General features: G+C 46.6%; 1 protein-coding gene across 1 annotated transcript in view; it reads right to left on the bottom strand.

Annotated features, from left to right (window-relative positions):
• vps53 (VPS53 subunit of GARP complex) overlaps window positions 1-16,269 on the bottom strand; it is a 269,146-nt gene extending 252,877 nt beyond the window's left edge. The window contains exons 1-3 of the mRNA XM_038814428.1: window positions 16,125-16,269; window positions 10,230-10,310; window positions 3,716-3,765 (exon numbers count right to left, since the gene is read on the bottom strand). Coding sequence (XP_038670356.1) covers window positions 3,716-3,765; window positions 10,230-10,310; window positions 16,125-16,220 — 227 coding nt within the window. The 5' untranslated portion in view covers window positions 16,221-16,269. The remainder of the gene's footprint in view (window positions 1-3,715; window positions 3,766-10,229; window positions 10,311-16,124) is intronic.
• Window positions 16,270-21,423: the final 5,154 nt, after the last annotated feature.

The raw sequence follows: 21,423 nt of genomic DNA, 5'->3' as shown, positions 1-21,423 counted from the left end.
ACACAAAGTATTTGAAAGTAAACCTCATGTGGGGACATGGTGGTGTGGCGGCAATGTCACTGGACAAGTAATCCAGAGGCCCAGGTTAATGTTTTGGAGAATTGGGTTCAAATCCCACCACAGCAGCTGGTGGAATTGAAAGCCACCCTCAGTGCTTGTCAAAAAAATATCACCTATTTGTCATAAAATCCATCCAAATCTCCACGGTCATTTAGGGAAGGAAATCTGCCATCCGGGCCTGCGTGTAACTCCACTCGGAAATGGCTAAGCAAGCCACTCAGTTCAAGGACAGTCAGGGATGAGAAACAAATACTGGCTTTGCCAATGGTGCCCACATCCCATGGAATAATAAAAAAGTGCTGCAACCTGCCTTGAACGCAGCAAAGTCCTCCAAACAACTATTTGTGCACTTGCAAATTGTTGCAAGGTAATCGCAAGAACGGCAAGATTAATGTTTGACACACCCACATTTCATTAGCTGTTTGAGCACATTTATAATTCCCTGCACAATACGCACTGTAAACAGCTACGGTCCATGAATTATACTGCAGCCATCTGTGCTAACAAAAGCATACTTTAAGTGTGCAAGTGATGCACCCTACTGGGCTGTTCCTGCAACACTTCATTCAAGCATTTATCACCTGCCATTCAAATTTCAATTTACTCATGTGATTAACGGAATTCAACGAACAGAAAAAAGGTTAGCTGGACTCGAAAACAATAACCAGAACAGTTTCGGTAGCACTGAAGTTTGTGGTGATCGGCCTTCAGCTAAGACAGTGTTGAAGGTAATAAAGGAATTATTAAGGTTCAGTAGATGGCCTGGAATAGGGCGAGGCATACGATGTTATAGAGGTGGAAGGAGTTGGTCTTTAGGGTGGAGAGGATACGAGATTGGAAGCTCTGCACGGTGAAATAAGATGCTGTTGCCAGCAATTTGGTTCAGCCTGAGACAGCTGCCAGGGATGGGCACGGAATTGGGAGCTTTTGGCGGGGTTCAACAATGGGGCTTCAGTGCTCCCAGCATGTAACTAAGAAATAATAATAATAATCTTTATTATTGTCACAAGTACGCTTATATTAACACTGCAATGAAGTTACTGTGAAAATCCCCTAGTCGCCACACTCCGGCGCCTGTTCAGGTACACTGGGGGAGAATTCAGAAAGTCCAATTCACCTAACAAACACGTCTTTCGGGACTTGTGGGAGGAAAGCGAACACCCGGAGGAAACCCACGCAGGCACAGGGAGAACGTGCAGACTCCGCACAAACAGTGACCCAAGCCGGGAATAGAACCTGGGACCCTGGAGCTGTGAAGCAACAGTGCTACCCACTGTGCTACCGGGGGCTACAGTCAACAAGTGGTGAATTTTCCAACAAATATTATTTTACTCGGGAAATGGTGGAAGGGTTTTAAGAGGTCAGCAAGTGAACTACTTAACACAGAACCCAGCCGTTACCATTTTATTTTAGTCATGGTATTGCCCTACCTGGCCCAGGTTTATTTCTGGTCAACAATAATCTCCAAGGTGTTGAAGTTAAGGAACTCAGAAACAGTTGTGCAAAGAGATGGCAGGGATTTCTCCTTTTGCTATCTAATGCTATAATCATTTCCAGTCCTTATTTCCAAAACTAGATGTTTTCCTGGTTCTGCTGTATACTGACATGGACTTTTTTAAAAATCTACCCCACACCTAGCCTCCCGTTCATCCGCCTGCTTCCACTGCTCTGCATTGGGCCCTAGTGCCCTAGGGCTGAACATTCTTGCATGGCCTCAAACCAACAGACTCCCAACCCAAAATCTCCATTACACGAGCCCCAGGTTTCTGTTTTCCTCCCTCCCTTCGTCTCATCATCGGCCACAGCTTTAGCTGCTCAAAAACCACCAGCAGGAATTTTCTTCCCAAATTTCCCTGCCTCACTACCTCCTTCTCCTTTGACGCCTTCTTTAAAACCCAGTTCTTCAACCAGTCATCCCTCCTAAAGTCCCCCTTTTTAGCTGTGACCATTTTTTAAAGCCCTGGTTATTTTACTACGATATTAGTGCAATGTAAATGGAGTTGCTGATGTTGAAAAGCTGATAAGGGAAAACTAAGTAGAGGTTGGTAAAGGTGATAACAACAGTGGAAATGTTGCTGAAATATGTTATCACTCACTGAAAGTATGTGAGCACTGGTACAAGTACAGATTGATAAAAGCCAGCATAGTTCTGGTAACTCATGACTAACAAGCCTAATAAAAGCTCCTTCACAGAATTGCAGAGTTTCCCAACAAAGGAAAACAAACCAATGTCGCATTCACAGATTTTCATGAGCCATGAGCAAAATAAATTGTCAATTAAAATTATGATGCAGAATTAGAAGCAACCTATTCACCTGGATAGGAAGTTGATAGTGAAGCAAGGGCAGAGAATCAGGAAAAATGGGAATTTTTTAGGGCAGTACTTTGCATTGGTGGGAAGCTGCAAATGGTGACCCCCAAGAATCAGTGCTGAGGCTCCAACCTTCCACCTCATCAACAAATAACCAGGAATTGGGAACAGAGAGAAATCCATTCAAGATATCAAATGACAGCACAGAGTGCTGCTGAAAAAGAGACATGCCTTCACAAGTCTTTTGTGTTGCACACATCAGGTCTGATTCTCAAGAATACCAACTATAAAGCGAACAACACTTCAAACTGTATGACAAGAGAGTACTGATTGGTTGGCAAGTAGACTCTGAATGATAAAGGTGTTGCCATGGAGGCTGCACCAGCGAACAGCTAACTGCCAGACTTTTGTTTAAATTCAAACCAGGCAGGTCGACTGATTGCTCAAAGCATTGGTATGGGGAGTGAATGGCCCTCAAGCTTTCGTTTAGTTGAAAAAGACACACTGCATGGACATGTTTCAATATATTTATACACACACACACGCACAAGATGAAAATCTTCAACAATATGTCTCTTTATTTCCAGCAATGTCAAACAATATTAAGTTGGACGATTTGGCTTCATATAACACAGGAGGCTATTTAACCAACTTTCCCTGTGTCAGCTCTTTCAAATAACTACCTAATTAGTCCCACTCTCCTGTTTTTTTTAATGTATTCTTTCATGGGATTTAAGAGGGCACTTACAAGCCAACCATATTGCTATGGGTTAGAAGTCAAATGTAGTCCAGAACTGGGTAAGGATGGCAGATTTCCTTCCCTAAAGGGAATCCCTGAATCAATGGGTTTTTACGTCATAATGGCCATCGTAGTTGCATGGCACCATCATTAGGACTAGCTTCATAACGTCAGACTTATTAACTCAATTCAAATTTCACCAGCTGCTGTGGTGGGATTGGAACCCTATAGCATTAGCCTGGGCCTCTGGATTTTTTAATCCAGTGATAGTACCACTGTCTATCCTCCCCACCCCCTTCCATATTGCTGCCGAGGATGTCAAAGGGATGGGTTTTAAGGAAGAGGCAGGAGTTGGCGTAGAACTTCAGCATGTCAGAATAAGACACAGCCAGCAATGGTAGGGTGATGATGAGAGGTTGGTGGTGCGGTGAGGAGCCGGGGCTGTGGTGCACAAGGGCATCAGGTAATGTAAATCAAAATCTACTCTTGTCAAATACTTCACAAAGATACAAGTGATAGAAAGGACAATCTTCGCTTGTACGTACATTTAAATGAGACATTGTGGAATCCTTACTAACAATAAAGAGTTAATTTATTTCACTCACCTTATCTTTAGTCTAATCTTGTTTACAACTTCATCAATGTTGGCTAAAGACTTTGGAGGGAAAGAAAAGCAAGAGTAAGAACATTCAGTTTGTTAAAAGCTAAACTGAGTAAAGAGCAGCTTTAAATTCAGTAAAGCAGTGACTCCTAGTGGAGCACAAGAAAGAGATAGTTAATCCTTCAAGCAAACATCAATTCGTCACAACTTTAATTTACAGTTCTATTATCCATAAACATCCAGATTACTCCATCTAACAGTTAATATATGTTGAGCCATTTTCTTAGAAAGACCATCTTTTAATGCAATTAAATTAGTAACTTAACAGTCACACAACTGGCATTCTAACACAGACAAGGTCAATAACAACTCGTTATTTAGAAAACATCTTTCACATCATAAAAAATGTTCCAAAGTGCTTCACATAAGCATTACAAACAAATATTGACACAGAAGGTGATATTAGAGCAGAAGGCCAAAAGCTTGGTCAAAGGAGGTGGGTTTTAAGGAGGGTCTTAAAGAAGGAAAGAGAGGTAGAGGGTCAGAGACAGTGTAGGGAGGGTATGCCAGAACCTAAGGTCTAGGCAACTGAAGGCACGGCCATCAACTGTGGAGTGATTAAAATCAGTGATGCACAAGAGCCAGAATTAGATGAGTGCTGATAGCTCAGAGTTATGAGGCTGCAGACATTTACAGAGATAGGGAGAGGAGAGATTATGCAGGGATGAAAACAAGGATGGGAATGTTAAAAATAGAAGCAGTCACATAGTTGTACAGGCATCAGTGCAAAGTTGTCTCACAGCAACACTGCAGTTATCCGGCAAAAGGAGGATACATCTGAAGTCAATCTGACAAGCTAAAGTGAAAATGAGTGAGACTCCCTTCACTTCAGTATTAGACCAGGAACAACTGTCAGTGAGCACAGAGGCAATAGATAAATAAAAGGACACAGGCAGCAGAGTTTTGATACCCTCACGTTGATGGAGGGTAGAATGCGGTGGGCCTGCCAGGAATGCATTAGGGTAGTCAAGTCTGGAGGTGACAACGGCACGAATGAGGGTTTCAACAGCAGATGAGTTGAGACAGGGACCAAATCAGATGTTAAGAAGGTGGAAATAGGTGGTCTTAGTGATGACACTAATAGATGGTCAGAAGCTCATCTCAGAGTCAAGTACAAAAGCAAGGGTGCAAACAGACTGGTTTAGTTTCAGGTGGTTGCCAGGAACAGGGATGGAGTCGCAGCTAGGAAATGGATTGGGTTTTGGTCTTGCTAATATTTAGTTGGAGGAAATATTTATTCAATCACTCTGGGATATGCAAAATTTGAAAATCCAGCAACAGTGAAGGAATCGAGGAAGTGATGAGGTAGAGCTGGGTGCTGTCAACGTACATGTGAAAAGTAATGCTGTGCTTTCAGATGATGTCATCGAGGTGCAGCATGTAGATGGGAAATAGGAGGGAGCCAGGGATAGAATCTCTATAGTGCAGAAAGAGGCCATTCAACCCGTCAAATCTGCACCAACCCCCTGAAAGAGCACCCCACTCAGACCCTCGCGCCCGCCCGTTCCCCGCAGCCTCACCCAACCCACACACCTTTGGACACTAAGGATCAATTTTAGCATGGCCAATCTAACTAATCTGCACATTTTTGGACTGGTAGATCCTCGGGGGACACCAAAGATAACTGTACAAGAACAGGAAGCAAAGCCATTACAAATGATACAACGGCTACAATTGGTAAATAAGAATGGAACAAGACGAGTGCAGTACCACTTCACTGGATGAGAATGGAGAGGCATTGGTGGAGAATGTGTGATCTACCCGTCAAATGGCGGGAAAGATAACTACTTCTCCTAGAACAAAAACCTGCACATTGAACAATCTCTTCTATACTGTATAACCCTGACACCAAGCAGGTACAATAGTGAGGCAAGAGAATGGAGCACATTGTATGCCTGTAGAGCTCTCTACTCTCCACACAAGGAGGCATGCACACTATAGCATCAGTACAAAGTTATTCTGTCTCACAACGACGCTAGATAAATATGAAGTCACAGCGAAGTATGGGCTGGAGCAGGGAGAAATGTTTAGATACATGCAGGTTTGAGATTTTGCCAGAAAGGAGATACAGAACTTCCCGGAGAAGCCGGCCTCCACATTGCTGGAGGAGGTGCTGACGACAAGGGGACTGGAGAAGAGGGTAGTGTCAGCGGTCTACGGAGCTATTTTGGAGAAGGAGAAGGCACCGCTGGAAGGGATCAAAGCAAAGTGGGAGGAAGAGTTGGGAGAGGATATGGAGGGGAGGTTCTGGTGTGAGGTGCTCCGGAGAGTGAATGCCTCCACCTTGTGCGCAAGGTTGGGACTGATACAGCTGAAGGTGGTATACAGAGCACACCTATATACGAGGTGCTATATGAGGGCGAGGATGAGCCGATTCTTTGAAGGAGTAGAAGATGTGTGTGAATGTTGCGGGAGAGCCCCGCTAACCACGTTGATATGTTTTGGTCCTGTCCAAAGCTAGAGATTACTGGAAGGAGGTTTTTAGGATAATTTCTAAAGTGGTGCATGTGAAACTGGACCCGGGCCACCGGGAGGCCATATTCGGGGTGTCGGACCAGCCAGGGTTGGAAACGGGTGCGGAGGCAGATGCTGTAGCCTTCGCCTTGTTGATCGCCTGAAGGCGGATCCTGACAGGTTGGAGGGCAGCCTCTCCACCCTGTGCCCTGGCGTGGCGGGGGGACCTGTTGGAATTCTTGACTCTTGAGAAGGTTAAGTTTGAACTGAGGGGAAGGATGGAGAGGTTCTACAAGTCATGGGCATTATTCATAATGCACTTTCAAGAACTGGATAACATCGAACATTAGTTGGGGAGGGTGGGTGGGAGGGTAAGGGTAGATGGGTGCTAATGGTGGCCATGAGTGATTCCTGATTCCTTTTTGTCAGTTGTTTATGTGAATATGTGGGTGAATGTTTTGGTTTGGTAGGAGGTTGGGATTGTTGTTATTGATATGGGGATTGACATATTTGTTACTGATTATTGTTTATTACTGATTATTGTTTATTGTTGGTGGGTGCAAATTTGGGAGAAAATGCGAAAAAGGAGGAGAATAAAGAAATATGTTTTTAAAAATAAATACGAAGTCACTGTCCAACCTGAAAACCTGAAGTGGAAATGAGTGAGACTCCTTCAGTGTTAGATTAGGCACTGACACCTGCTTTATTTTGCACTAGGTTTTTAAAATTCACTTGCAGGGCCTGGACATCGATGGCAAGGCCAGAGTGTATTTGTCCATCACTAATCGACCTTGAGAAGGTATCTTGAATCACTCCAGTCTATCATGGTGGTTTTGATACAGCTGCATGGCTCGCTAGGCCATTTCGGAGAACTACAAGTCAACCACATTGCCATGGGTATGGGGCCACAGACCGAGTATGGACAACAGAGTTTCTTCCCCAAAAGGACACTAGTGAACCAGTTGAGTAATCTAGCAGTTTCATAGTTACTGTTACAGAATCATAAAAATTACAGTGCAGAAGGAGGCCATTCGGCCCATTGGGTCTGCACCGGCCCTTGGAAAGATCCCTACTTAAGCCCACACCTCCACCCTAACCCGTAACTCCACCTAACATTTTTGGACACTAAGGGCAATTTAGCATGGCCAATCCACCCAATCTGCACATCTTTGGACTATGGGAGGAAACCGGAGCACCCGGAGGAAACCCATGCAGACACCGGGAGAACATGCAGACTCCGCACAGTGACCCAAGACAGGAATCGAACCTGGGACCCTGGAGCTGTGAAGCAACAGTGCTAGCCAATCTGCTGCTGTGACGCCCTGTTAGAGATACCAGCTTTTTATTCCGGACTTAGCGAATTTCACTTAACTGAAGCTAAATTTCCCCAGTCACAGCGGGATTTAAACATAACCACAATGTTACTGTATCCACTTGTATCAGCTACAAAACGCAGCTTCAATCAGAACAGCCAGTGTATCAGAGATATTCGAATGATTTCCCTCAGATGGAGTATTTGTGTACATGCCAGCAACATGCTTAACAAATGAACGAACGCGCTGGGAAATTATTACAAGAAGCTGGCACATTTTCCAACCATCAGTTTGAGGATGATTAATTTGTACAAGGCTGAACTGATGGCAGCAGTCACCAATGACTCAGAAAACCCGCTAAAGACTCTCTTTTTTGAAGTATTTGGTTGACTCCTTTCATCCTATTTATTTTAAAGCATAGTCTGAAATAATCCAATAATGTTTTTTTTTGGTGAGATTTATTTCCTTCACTTCTCTTTCCAGATAGTTTTCCCACACGCCTTGTATATTCCCTAGCTAATGGGAGGGTTGAAGAGCTGCTATCAAGTTCACCTCCACAACAGTGCTATTCTGAACACTGCCATGCAACAGGGATCAAGGGACAGCACGGTGGCACAGTGCTAACGGCGCCGAGGTCCCAGGTTCGATCCCGGCTCTGGGTCACTGTCAGTGTGGAGTTTGCACATTCTCCCCGTGTTCGTGTGGGTTTCGCCCCCACAACCCAAAGATGTGCAGGGTAGGTGGATTGATCATGCTAAACTGTCTCTTAAATGGAAAAAATGAATTGGGCATTCTAAATTATTTTTATAAAAAAATAAAAATAGATTGTCTCCAATTAATGTTGGACACGCTTTAAAGGGTCTTTGTTGAATGTACATTAGAATACAAGTGCTAGTTCTGGAAGGGGGTGGCGAGGACGGTGTCGATGGTGGTGGGATCCAGGGTCAAGCCAGGATGGGGACTCGCGATTTTTGGGGTTGGGGTGGAGCCGGGAGTGCAGGAGGCGAAAGAGGCCGGTGTGCTGGCCTTTGCGTCCCTAGTAGCCCGGCGAAGGATCTTGCTACAATGGAAGGATGCGAGGCCCACAAGCGTGGAGACCTGGATCAATGACATGGCGGGATTCATTAAGCTAGAGAAGGTCAAATTCGCCCTGAGAGGGTCGGTACAAGGGTTCTTTAGGCGGTGGCAACCTTTCCTCGACTTTCTGGCTCAACGATAGGGTACAGGGACAGTAGCAGCAGCAACCAGGGGGGGGAAAGTTGGGGGGGGGGGGGGGCGATGACTATGTTTGTTTATTTAATTTTAATTTATTTTTAAGTTCTTTTGTTGTTCATTGGGGTTGGGGGGTGGTGGAGATGTGATACATGCGTCGATACGGTCTGGGGGTGTTACAGTTATTATGGGTTATTTTGTTGCATTTCATTGTTTGTCGTTATGTTTTATATTTTCTGTAAAAAATTCCAATAAAAATTATTTTTAAAAAAAGAATACAAGTGCTAGGAGCTGGAGTGGGCCATCTGGCCCCTCGAACCTGCTCCACTATTCAAGAAGATTGTGGCTGATCTGAACAAAAAAAAAATGCAACAGGGATCAATAATCTTCTATTTCGTACAGGCAAAAAGATTCTTCTTGGCACTTCACTTCCAGCGGAAACCTCTTGGATTGGGCTGCCTTGCTACATGTCTCCTCCAGGCTTAACTAATAGGGGAGATTGCAGAGAGGTTCCACTGAATCCACTGAGGTCCCTGACCGCACAGGGCCAAATGTCAATCAGAGACATCGATTACAGGAAAGTATCCTGCTGGCTGAATTATAACCTCAAGTCGTGGTGCCCATGGCTTTAAATGCGGCTGCTCCACGACACCTGCCTTTAAAGTGGGCATTACTGAAGCAACCCAAGAGGTAAGGATCAAGCAAACACTGGTAATGATTTGCCAGAGGGTCATGGGTTAACTTCCAGAATATATTTATTTACATATACATGAAACAGAGGAGTGTTCTGACTAAGAAGGACTCGCTCTTCTCTTTAAATCAACTCTCCTACCTGTGTGAGAAAGCTTGGCATTCATCTCTTTATTTGCAGCTTTCTGATGACATCTTGTCTCAACTTGACTATAAGCCAATATAAAGTGGCAGAAAGCTTTATGACAGCATCTTTCCACATCTGCTACAATTAATCCTGTCCGTCGTTCAAAGCTCAGCACAAATAAATGGCACTTTAGCACTTACAGCCCACTAGCCTGTTTCTGGGTGCACACTTGCTTAGCTCATCATATCTTTTCTCTCAGGAATGTTCAGGAACGCTCATGTAAAATGAATTACGTTGAGTGCAGCCACTGTTATACAAATTCAATGGCAATTTTGCAGACAGCAATGCCCTATAGCCAGACATGAGTGATTGATCAATTACATTTTTTTGCACTCCCCAGGAGTCTCACTAAGGGACTCTCAACACAGATGAAATACCTCCACCAGACAGAAAGAATGAACATTTTCCTAAGAATAGTGTAAAAGAGAGACGCCATGCAAAGGAATACGCTGAGCTTTGCTGCCCAATTCCAGACAACTGTCTGCTCATCAAGTACCTTCTGATGGTTGGAACAGAGTCTTCAGCTGACCTGAACAACAGATCATATGGAGAAACCACACATCAGAGAAAAATGAATCCAGTTATCGCTTTAGCTCTCCTACCTGTTCTGTTGGGAACAGCGTGTTGATGTATTCCACCGCGTTGAAATCAGCTCTGTCCAAGGGGTCCTGGCTGGGGAACACCTGTGTGATTAAGTGAATATGACTTGTCACGGTCTTCATTCAATACTTATCATTCAACAATTTGACTCTGAACCTCCATGAGGGAAGAATTTACTTTGTGCAACTTTTCATAGAATTTACAGTACAGAAGGAGGCCATTCGGCCCATTGAGTCTGCACCGGTCCTTGGAAAGACCACCCTACTTAATCCCACACCGCCACCCTATCCTCGTAACCCCAAATCTTTGTGAATTTGGGGGGAAATCATTTAAATCTCAGTTTACATGCAAGTTCTTGTATTTATTTTGTCACTTCTCGCTTCCTCTCTTGAAGATTTCAGCTCCTGGTGTGTGTGGGTGTGTGTGTGCGATGGTGGTGGTGGGGTGGGGTGGGGTGAGGGGGTAACTGAGGGTCACCCATTCCCACACCAATTATCTACAGCTTCTTTCTAAGTAAATCATGGACAGGTTTGAGGTACTGCTCATGGATTGCAGGGTTAGGATGGGTGTTGGCAAAATCCTTCATTTATAAAAAGAAAAAGCCTTCAAGCCGTATTGGGTATGATCCCAGATCTCCAAAGATTCAAAGCTACGCTGTCCAATCCCACAATCATTCTTTACATTGTTACTGACAAGCAGATTCTCCAGATTCCACTGATAGACTTCTTGATTTTAAAAAACTCATTCTGCTCCTCAGTCCTTGTAAGTAAGTTTCTCCGGAAAGACAATGGCTTCTGTGACAAAGTCCTTTGCTAATTAGGGGCTGGTTTAGCACAGTGGGCTAAATAGCTGGCTTGTAATGCAGAACAAGGCCAGCACCGCGGGTTCAATTCCCGTACCGGCTTCCCCGAACAGGTGCCGGAATGTGGCGACTAGGGGCTTTTCACAGTAACTTCATTGAAGCCTACTTGTGACAGTAGCTATTATTATCTCAATAGAGTTCTGTAATTCAAAATTCAGAAACCCACCCCCCCTCACATATCTTGTTTGGGATTTTTTCCAATAAACTGGGAACAATGATCCCAATGTGGTCTCAATTGAGCGTTGAGGCTATCACCTTTCATGCTGGATCCACATACCCACCCCAAAACCTTATTTGACTGGAGTCACTTTCTAATGCAAGGAGACTGCCAAATAGTACAGCTGAATAGGAGCACAGAGAACACAGGAACAGGAGTTGGTCATTCAGCCCGTTGCACTGCTCTGCCATTCAAAATGATCATGCCTGATCGGACACTTCAATGCCTTTAACAGCCACTACCCCTCGTAACCTCTTGGGTTACTGTTAATCAGAAATTTATCAATCACTGCTTTAAACTTACACGATGACTGAGCTTCCACAGCCCTCTGGAGTAGAGAATTCCAAAGATTCACAACTCTCTGTGTAAATACATTTCTTCTCATCTCAGTCCTATGAGGCATAACCCCTTATTATGACTCCCCAACTAAGGGAAGCACCTTATCTGTATCTACCCTGTCTATCCCTTTCAGTATTTTGTACGTTTCAATAAGATCACATCTCATTCTTCCAAACTCCGGGCCCAGTTTGTCCCAATCTCTATTCATAAGATAGTCCTGCCATCTCCGGAACAGGAGCCTTTGTTGCACTCTCTCTATGGCAATAATATCCTTTCCTTTGGAAGAGAACCAATCTTCCTCTTGTCTGTTTTATTAAACCAATGAGAGCTAAAATAATTTATTCACCATTTTCAGTGCTTTTCCCACCAACACCCAATAATAATCTTTATTAGTGTCACAAGTAGGCTTACACTGCAATGAAGTTACTGTGAAAATCCCCTAGTCGCCACATTCGGAATGTGGCGACTAGGGGCTTTTCACAGTATCTTCATTAAAGCCTACTCGTGACAATAAGCGATTTTCATTTCATTTCATTCCGACGCCTGTTCGGGTACACAGAGGGAGAATTTAGAATGTCCAATTCACCTAACAAGCACGTCTTTCGGTACTTGTGGGAGGAAACCGGAGCACCCGGAGGAAACCCATGCAGACACGGGGAGAACATGTAGACTCCGCACAGAAAGTGATCCAAGCCGGGAATCGAACCCAGGTCCTTGGCAATATGAAGCAACAGTGCTAACTACTGTGCTACCGTGCTGCCCACACATCAATATTAAACACAATCCTATTCATCTGGCTTTCCTTTGTTAGTTGTATCCAGCTCCTCAGTATCCAACATTCACACAAACGTACCATTATCCACATGCATTTACTAAACCAGTCTGTAAGTGGGAGAATGCTGAAAACATTTACAATGAAGAAATTCTCCATTTGAAAAATTTTGACTGCAGTGAAGGCAGTCAGCAATGGCAACATTTTACACAAACGTTAGATTGTATTTCTGAGCGATATTGTCCAATGAACTCATTATTGTAGTTTTCATGTTTGGAAGAATAATATTCTGCTTTTAGTGTGTTAGTATCGCTTTAAGTGTGGAATTGCTTTAAGTAGACCTTTGGCAGGAGCAGGAAGGAAAATCAATCTGCACACAAGTACAGTAAATGTCAGAATCAAATTAATTATAATAGTTTTCTAGTATATTGGAAAATAGTTGTATGCAAAATATCCAATCAAAAAGTGTCACTTTGGATTCTGGCAAGGATTTTCCGATGTCATGTCCACGGTATTAAAGATAAGGGTGGTTCGGAGTCCAGAGGTGGTGATTGTTGGTGTGTTGGAAGACCCGGGAGTCCAGGGGATGAGAGAGGCTGACGTTTTGGCCTTTGCCTCCCTGGTAGCCCGGAGACGGATCTTATTGGCGTGGAGGGACTCGGAGCCCCCAAAATCGGGGGTATGGGTCAGTGACATGGACGGGTTTCTCAGGCTTGAGAAAATCAAGTTCACCCCGAGAGGATCGCCGTTCGGGTTCGCCCGGAGGTGGCAGCCATTTATCAACTTCTTTGGGGAAAATTAAGCTGTCGGCAGATCCGAAAAGGGGGGGTGGTTAGGGAGGGAGGTCGGTCGGGGGGAATGGTGGAGGTGGGATTAGTAAGTGGAGGAAGGGGACTGGGGAACTGTAAGCCATGTTGGCTGGTGTGGTTGTTGGCTGGGGAGGTTTTTTGGGGGGGGGGGTGGAAGTGGGGTTACTTTGTTTAGTTTTCTCTTGAAATTGTTAGTTAAAAATTTATAAATGCCTTTATAAAATGTTTTTTTTATTCAAAAGTGCCACTTTGTTCCTTTTATTTATTCATTCATGGTTTGTGGACATCACTGGCAAGGCCAACTTTTATTGCTCACCTAAATTGGTCAAAGAAGATGGTGGTGAGCCGTCTCCTTGAACCACTGCAGTCCTTGTGGCGCAAGTACATCAACAGTGCTATTAGGTAGAAAAGTTCAGGCCTTTGACTCACAAAGAGTGATAAATTTCCAAGTCAGGATGGTGTGTGACTTGGGGGATGAGATTGCAAGTGCTGATGTTTCTGTATGCCTACTGCCCTTGTCCATCTAGGCAATAAAGGTTGTAGGTTTGAACAGTACTGTCAAAGAAGTGTTGGTGACATGCTGCAGGGAACCTTACAGAAGGTGTACATTGCAGCCACAGTACACTGGTCATGAAAGGAGGGCAGCACACTGGCACAGTGGTTAGCTTTGCATAGCACTGCTGCCTCACGGCGCCAAGGTCCCAGGTTCGATCCCGGCTCTGGGTCACTGTCCGTGTGGAGTTTGCACATTCTCCCCGTGTTTGTGTAGGTTTCGCCCCGACAACCCAAAGATGTGCAGGCTAAGTGGATTGGCCATGCTAAATTGCCCCTTAATTGGAAAAAATGAGTTGGGTAAAATTTTTCTTTAAAAAGGAGTTAATGTTTAAAGTAGCTGTTGCCAAACAGGTGGGCTGTTTTTTCTTTGATGGTATCAAGTTTCTTGAGCATTGTTGAAGCTGCACTCATCCAGGCAAGTGAAGAGTGAGTCATCAAACTCCTGACTTGCGACTTGTCGAGGGTGGAAAAGGTTTGGAAATTGCGAGTTGAGTTACTCTCTGCAGACATTCCAGCCTCTGACCTGCTCTTGCAGCCACAGTATTTATATGGCTGGTCCTGTTCAGTTCCTGCTCAATGGTAACCCCCAGGATGTTGATGGTAGAGGATTCAGCAAAGGTAACACTGCTGAATGTCAAAGGGAGATGGTTAGATTCTCTTTTGTTGGAGATGCTCTTTGCCTGGCTTGCCACTTATTAGCCAGAGCACAAACGTCGTTCAGGTCTTGCTGCAGGAATGAACCGCTTCAGTATCTGAGGAGTAGTGAATGGTACTTGCAATCATCAGGAATAATCCCCATCTCTGACCTTAAGATAGAAGCAAGATCATTGCTGAAGCAGATGAAGATGGTTAGGCTAGGACTCTACCCTGAGGAACTCCAACAGCGACGTCCTGGGGCTGAGATGATTGGACCCCAATAGCCACAGCCATCTTTCTCGCTTCCCTTCCAGCATGATGGGTGAAACGACACTCCCAGGTGATCAGAGGTTCAATTCCGAGCCTCTAATGTCAGTTACAATAAATGTATTACAATTGATTCACATCCCTTGTCTGGGGGAAGCAAAAATATTAGTCAGAAAATCTTTCATCAGCAAGGGTTAGGTAAGGGCAGTACAGTGGCACAGTGGGTTAGCCCTGCAGCCTCACGGCGCAGAGGTCCCAGGTTCGATCCCGGCTCTGGGTCACTGTCTGTGTGGAGTTTGCACATTCTCCCCGTGTTTGCGTGGGTTACGCTCCCACAACCCAAAACGATGTGCAGGCTAGGTAGATTGGCCACACTAAATTGCCCCTTAATTGGAAAAAATTAATTGGATACTCTAAATTTATTTTTTTTTTAAAAAGTAAGGGTCAGGTTGAGCTACGTAACCCTTAATCAACAAACACACTACCCATGTCATTTGAAAAAGATACTGAAGGAACTGCAATCCATAAACGGTCAGCATCTTTGGGTAATAAAGACTGCCTCATTGCAAATACTGATTTTGCCTAGTTCTGTTCTACAGAAGAATTTGTTTTTTCAAAATTTGAAGTACTATGATTCCTCTAAGAATCATGGAATCCCGACAAACAGAAGGAGGTCATTCGGCCCATCAAGTCTACACCAAACTTCTGCATGTGCACCCTACCTAAACCCACTCCCCTGCCCCATTCCTGTAGCCCCATCCAACCTTTGGACACTAAGGGACGATTTAGCATAGCCAGGCCACCTAACCTGCACATCTTTGGACTGTGGGAGGAAACCCACACAGGTGGAAACCCACACAGACACGGGGAGAACGTGCAAACTCCAAACAGTCACCCGAGGCTGGAATTGAACTCGGGTCCCTGGCACGGTGATGCAGCAGTGCTAAACACTGTGCCACCCAAGTCTTATTACACAAGCACACAAAATATTGGCAGACTCGCTGATGGGTTTGCCCCATTTAATGCAGATTTATCACGTGAGAGATGCATTCGCTGGGCTTCAGTGTCAAGAGTCACACACACGACAGTCAGATTGAATGACTGCCTCTTTGGGCTGTGGCTTCACGGTCTGTTGTCTCTCCCAGCAGCACCTCCACTGACAGCTGCGTTTGCCCCGGTTTAACGAGTCGGGGCAAGATGCAAAATTACAGGAGTCCAATCCGTTTGGACTAATGACTGAAAGAGACGCTTGTGGGCTGGGGAGCGGAGTGAGTAAGGGAGGGTTGCCAGGGAGACTGCAGGGCGCTGACAGGCAGCTGTCACTCAGCTCTTCCATCGCCACAGCCCAACTGGGCTCCCCGCGCCCGGGGATCAATGAGAGAAAAGAGAAGCCCCGGCCCCTTCCCGCCTCTCTCACCGCCCGGCCCACCCTCCCCATACCTGCTCGATGGCCTGCTGCACCTCCGGGGTCAGGTACAGCACCGCCTCCAACTCGTCCACAAACTCCAGCTCTTCCTCCTCCATGGTGGCGGCCATCGCCGGCGAGCTGCACGCTGGGATGTGGGAGGACTCAGCCGGCGGGCACGTGACGAGGGCCGGGTGCTGACTGAAGGTGCCCTCCGCCGTCACGTGACCCTAGCCCAGCTCCCAGCCTGGCCAGTGTTCCCTCCCAGTTCAGGAGACTTTCCAAACTTGCCTCTCAGAAGAAAAGTTTTGTGACATGCATAAAAATTTAATGACGTTCCTCCCTCACATTATTGATGTTATTGCTAATTATTATTAACAGAACTTACTTGAAGCCCCAACTCATGTTTAAATAAAGTGCACAATAAATATATTCATAGAATTTACAGTGCAGAAGGAGGCCATTCGACCCATCGAGTCTGCACTGGCTCTTGGAAAGAGCACCTCCGTCCCCAGAAACCTCACCTAACCTTATTGGACAGTAAGGGCAATTTAGCATGGCCAATTCCCCTAACCTGCATATCTTTGGACTGTGGGAGGAAACTGGAGCATCTGGAGGAAACCCACGCGGACATGGGGAGAACGTGCAGACTCTGCACAGGCAGTTCCCATCAACACTCAAGAAGATCGACACCATCCAGGAAAAAGCAGCCCGCTTAATTGCTACCCCTTCCACAAACATTCAAAGCCTCCGCCATGAACAGTGGCAGACGTGTGTACCATTCACTAGATGCACTGCAAGAACTCGGCAAGGTTCATTAAGACAGCACCTTCCAGAGCTACGATTGCTACCATCTGGAAGGATTAGAGCAGCAGATGCCTGGGAACCTCACCGTCTGGAGGTTCCCCTCCAACCTTAAAAAAAAAGCACTGCTGCCTCACAGCGCCAGGTACCCAGGTTCAATTCTGGCCTTTGTTGACTGTGTGGAGTTTACACATTCTCCCCGTGTCTCCGTGGGTTTCCTCCAGGTGCTCCAGTTTCCTTCCACGATCTAAGGATGTCCAGGTTAGGTGGATTGACCACGCTAAAATAACTCCCCTTAAGTGTCCAAAGATGTGTGGGTTGGGTGGGGTTAAGAGGATAGGGTGGGAGAGTGAACCTAGAAAGGGTGCTCTTTCAGAGGGTTGGTGCAGACCCGATGGGCTGAATGGCCTCCTTCTGCAAGGATTCTATGAACTATCCCATTTAACAAGGTGGAAAGTATCCTCAATGTGATGAGATTTTGTCTCCACAGGGACTGCACTGTGATCACTCCTACTGATACTGTCATGGACAGATGTATCAGCGGCAGACAGGTTGGTGAGGAGGAGGTCAAATAAGTTTTGTTCTCTTGCTGGCTTCCTCACCACCGGTTGCAGATCCAGTCTAGCAGCCATGTTCTTTAGGACTCCACCAGCTTGGTCATCAGTGGTGTGACAGAGCCCACCATGGTGATGCACAGTGAAGTTCCCCCACCCAGAATACATTCTGCGTTCTTGCCACCCTCAGTGCTCCCTCCAAATGGTGTTGAACATCAGCTGATCGGTGGAGATAGGCAGTAATCAGCAGGAGATTTCCTTGCCCATATTTGACCTGATGCCATGGGTCTTCATGGGGTGCCAAGGTCAATGCCAGGTAACCAGTCCAGTTTCATTCCTTTGTAGCAGTTTGAAACAACTGGGTGGCTTGCTAGGCCACTTCAGAGAACATTTAAGTATTAACCACATTGCTGTGAGTCTGGAGTGACATGTAGGCCAGATCAGATAAGGGTGGCAGATTTCCTTCCCTAAAATACATTAATGAACCAGATGGGTTTAGTTTTTCATTCTGGATCTTCAAGCATACTTTACTGCAGGACCAACTGTGTAACAATCAGGAGCAGGAACCACGGTTGATATTTCACCTGCTCGGCACAGCATCGAGGGCCGAAGGGCCTGTTCTGTGCTGTACTGTTCTATGTTCTAAGTCACTCACCACCCTGACTTGGAAATATATCGCCGCTCTTTCACTGTCACTGGGGCAACATCCTGGAACTCCCTCCCTAACAGCACAGTGGGTGTACCTACACTTGAAGGAGTTCAGTGGTTCAAGATGGCAACTCACCACCATCTTCTGAAGGGCAACTAGGGATGGGCAATAAATGCTGGCCTAACCAGCGATGCCAACAGCGACGTTAATTATTTTTTTTAAAAAAGAAAGCCAGCGTGGATCGGTGCCTGTTTCCAATCTGGTTACATGGAAGGCATCCAGATTGTAAAACCACCTGCCAGATTCAAAAAATGATGTTTGATGTGAACATGATCAATCAGCATTGCAACCACGCCATGTAACATGGGAAAAGACAAACGAGGAACCAACATTGAAATTAGGGGCAGGGGTAGGCCACTCGGCCCCTCCAGCCTGCTCCGCCATTCAGTAAGATCATGGCTGATCTGATTGTAACCTCAACCCATATTCCTGCCTACCCCCAGTAACCTTTCACCCCCTTGTTAATCAATAATTGATCTAGTTCTATTTCAAGGACTCTGCTTCCACTGCCCTTTGAGTAAGGAAGTTCCAGAGACTCGTGTCCCCCTGAGAGAACTAAACTCTCCTCATCTCCATCTTAAATGAGCGACCCTTTATTCTTAAAAGGTGACCCCTGGTTCTAGATTCTCCCACAAGGGGAATCATCGTCTCCACAACCGCCCTGTCAATACCCCTCCAGATCTTAACGGTTTCAATCAAGTCGTCTCTTACTCTTCCAAACTCTAGTGGGCACAAACCTAACTTCTCCCACCTTTCCGCGTAAGACAACCCACCCATTCCTGTCTATCAAACTTCTCTGAACTGCTGAACCAACACTGAAAGCTCACATCAGCAGGCTGCCAGGCATTGACAGACGAGAAAGTGCGTTTGACTCATCTTAGTTCATTTACCCAGACAAACATTACATTCACCCCATTGTGGCCCAAATCGTATTATTGAACATACAGTGCAGAAGGAGGCCATTCGGCCCATTGAGCCTGCACGACCCACTTCAGCCCTCACTTCCACCCTATCCCCATAACCCAATAACCCCTCCTAACCTTTTTGGTCACTAAGGGCAATTTATCATGGCCAATCCACCTAACCTCCACGTCTTGGGACTGTGGGAGGAAACTGGAGCATCCTAAGTTGTTTCCAATTCTTCACACAATAGAATTTGAGATCTGGAACTCCCCCACCCCCCCACTTACAAGTAAGTAAGAACACTTCAAAACCTCAGGACGGCCCAGAATGATTTAGAATCAATGGAGCACTTCTGAATTGTAGGTGCTATTGTAATATATATATATCATAATCTTTATTGTCACAAGTCGGCTTACATTACCAGAATGAAGCCCCTACTCGCCACGTTCTGGCGCCTGTTCGGTTACACAGAGGGAGAATTCAGAATGTCCAAATTACCTAACAGCACGTCTTTCGGGACTTGTGGGAGGAAACCGGAGCACCCGGAGGAAACCCACGCAGATACTGGGAGAATGTGCAAAATCTGCACAGGCAGTGACCCAAGCCAGGAATCAAACCTGGGACCCTGGCGCTGTGAAGCAACAGAGCTAACCACTGTGCTGCCGTGCCAACCATGGATATGGTAGCCAATTTGCACATAGCAAGGTTTCCACAAGCAGAATTGTGATATTGATCTGATAATCCATTTTAGCCATGTTGATTGAGGGGATTAATGTTGGCCAGGGTGCCTGGAATAACACGGGTATTTGCGCACCTGAAGGGGCTGAAGGCGGATATGGCCATGCTCCAGGTGACACACCTGAGAGTGGTGGACCAGGTTCGGCTGAGGAAGGGATGGGTGGGCCATGTATTTCACTCAAGGCTGGATGAGACGAGTAAGGGGGTGGCGATCCTTGTGGGGAAGAAGGTGTCGTTTGAGGCGTTAAATGTGGTGGCTGACAGTGGCGGGAGATATGTGATGGTGAGTGGCAAGCTGCAGGGGGAGCGGGTGGTGTTGGTGAATGTTTATGCCCCAAATTGGGATGATGCGGGGTTTATGCGGCGTATGTAGGGCCGCATTCCGGACCTGGAGGTGGGAGGCCTGATCATGGGGGGGGACTTCAACACAGTACTGGATCCCCCATTGGATCGATCCAAGTCCTGGACGGGTAGGAGGCCGGCAGCGGCCAAGGTGCTGAGGGGATTCATGGATCAGATTTGGGGGGGGGGATCCCTGGAGGTTTGCGAGGCCAAGGGCCAGGGAATACTCGTTTTTCTCCCACGTACATAATGCCTACTCGAGGATCGATTTTTTTGTCTTGAGCAGGGAGTTGGTGTCGAGGGTGGAGGAGGTGGAATACTCCGCCATTGCCATTTCGGATCATGCCCCGCACTGGGTGGACCTCGGGCTGGGGGAAGAGAGGGACCAACGTCCGCTCTGGCGCTTGGAGGTGGGGCTGCTGGCAGATGAGGAGGTGGCCGAGAGGGTTCGGGGGTGCATCGAGAGGTACCTGGAGGCCAATGATAACGGGGAGGTTCGAGTGGGGACGGTCTGGGAGGCATTGAAGGCGGTGATTAGAGAGGAATTGATCTCCATCCAAACCCATAGGGAGAGGGGGAGCAGAGGGAGAGGGAGAGACTGAAAGGGGAGATGGTGCAGGTGGATAGGAGATATGCGGAGGCCCCAGAGGAGGGATTACTGGGGGAGAGGCGTAGCCTTCAGGCCAGTTTCGACCTATTGACCACCAGAAAGGCGGAAGCTCAGTGGAGGAAAGCACAGGGGGTGGTGTATGAATACGGGGAGAAGGCGAGCAGGATGCTGGCGCACCAGCTCCGGAAGCGAGATGCAGCCAGGGAGATTGGGGGAGTGATGGATAAGGCTGGGAAGGTGGTGCAGAGGGGAGTAGATGTTAATGGGGTCTTCAGAGACTTCTATGGGGAACTGTACCGGTCGGAGCCCCCGGTGGAGGGGGGTGGAATGGGGCGCTTCTTGGACAAGCTGCGATTCCCGAGGATGGAGGAGGAGCAGGTGGAGGGACTAGGGGCGCCGATCGAGCTGGAGGAGGTGGTTAAAGGGATAGGGAGCATGCAGTCGGGGAAGGCGCCGGGGCCGGACGGGTTTCCGGCGGAATTTTATAAAAGGTATTTGGACCTGTTGGGCCCCGTTGGTCCGGACCTTTAACGAGGCAAGGGAGGGGGGGGCTTTGCCCCCAAATATGTCACGGCGCTGATTTCTTTGATCCTGAAGGGGACAAGGACCCTCTGCAGTGCGGGTCATATAGGCCGATTTCGCTGCTGAACGCCGATGCTAAGCTGTTGGCAAAG

This window comes from Scyliorhinus canicula, chromosome 12 (assembly GCF_902713615.1).
Source record: "Scyliorhinus canicula chromosome 12, sScyCan1.1, whole genome shotgun sequence".
In the NCBI taxonomy this organism is placed as follows: Eukaryota; Metazoa; Chordata; class Chondrichthyes; order Carcharhiniformes; family Scyliorhinidae; genus Scyliorhinus; species Scyliorhinus canicula.
Note: the sequence above shows the minus strand (reverse complement) of the source record. Positions and strands in the feature narration are given on the sequence as shown.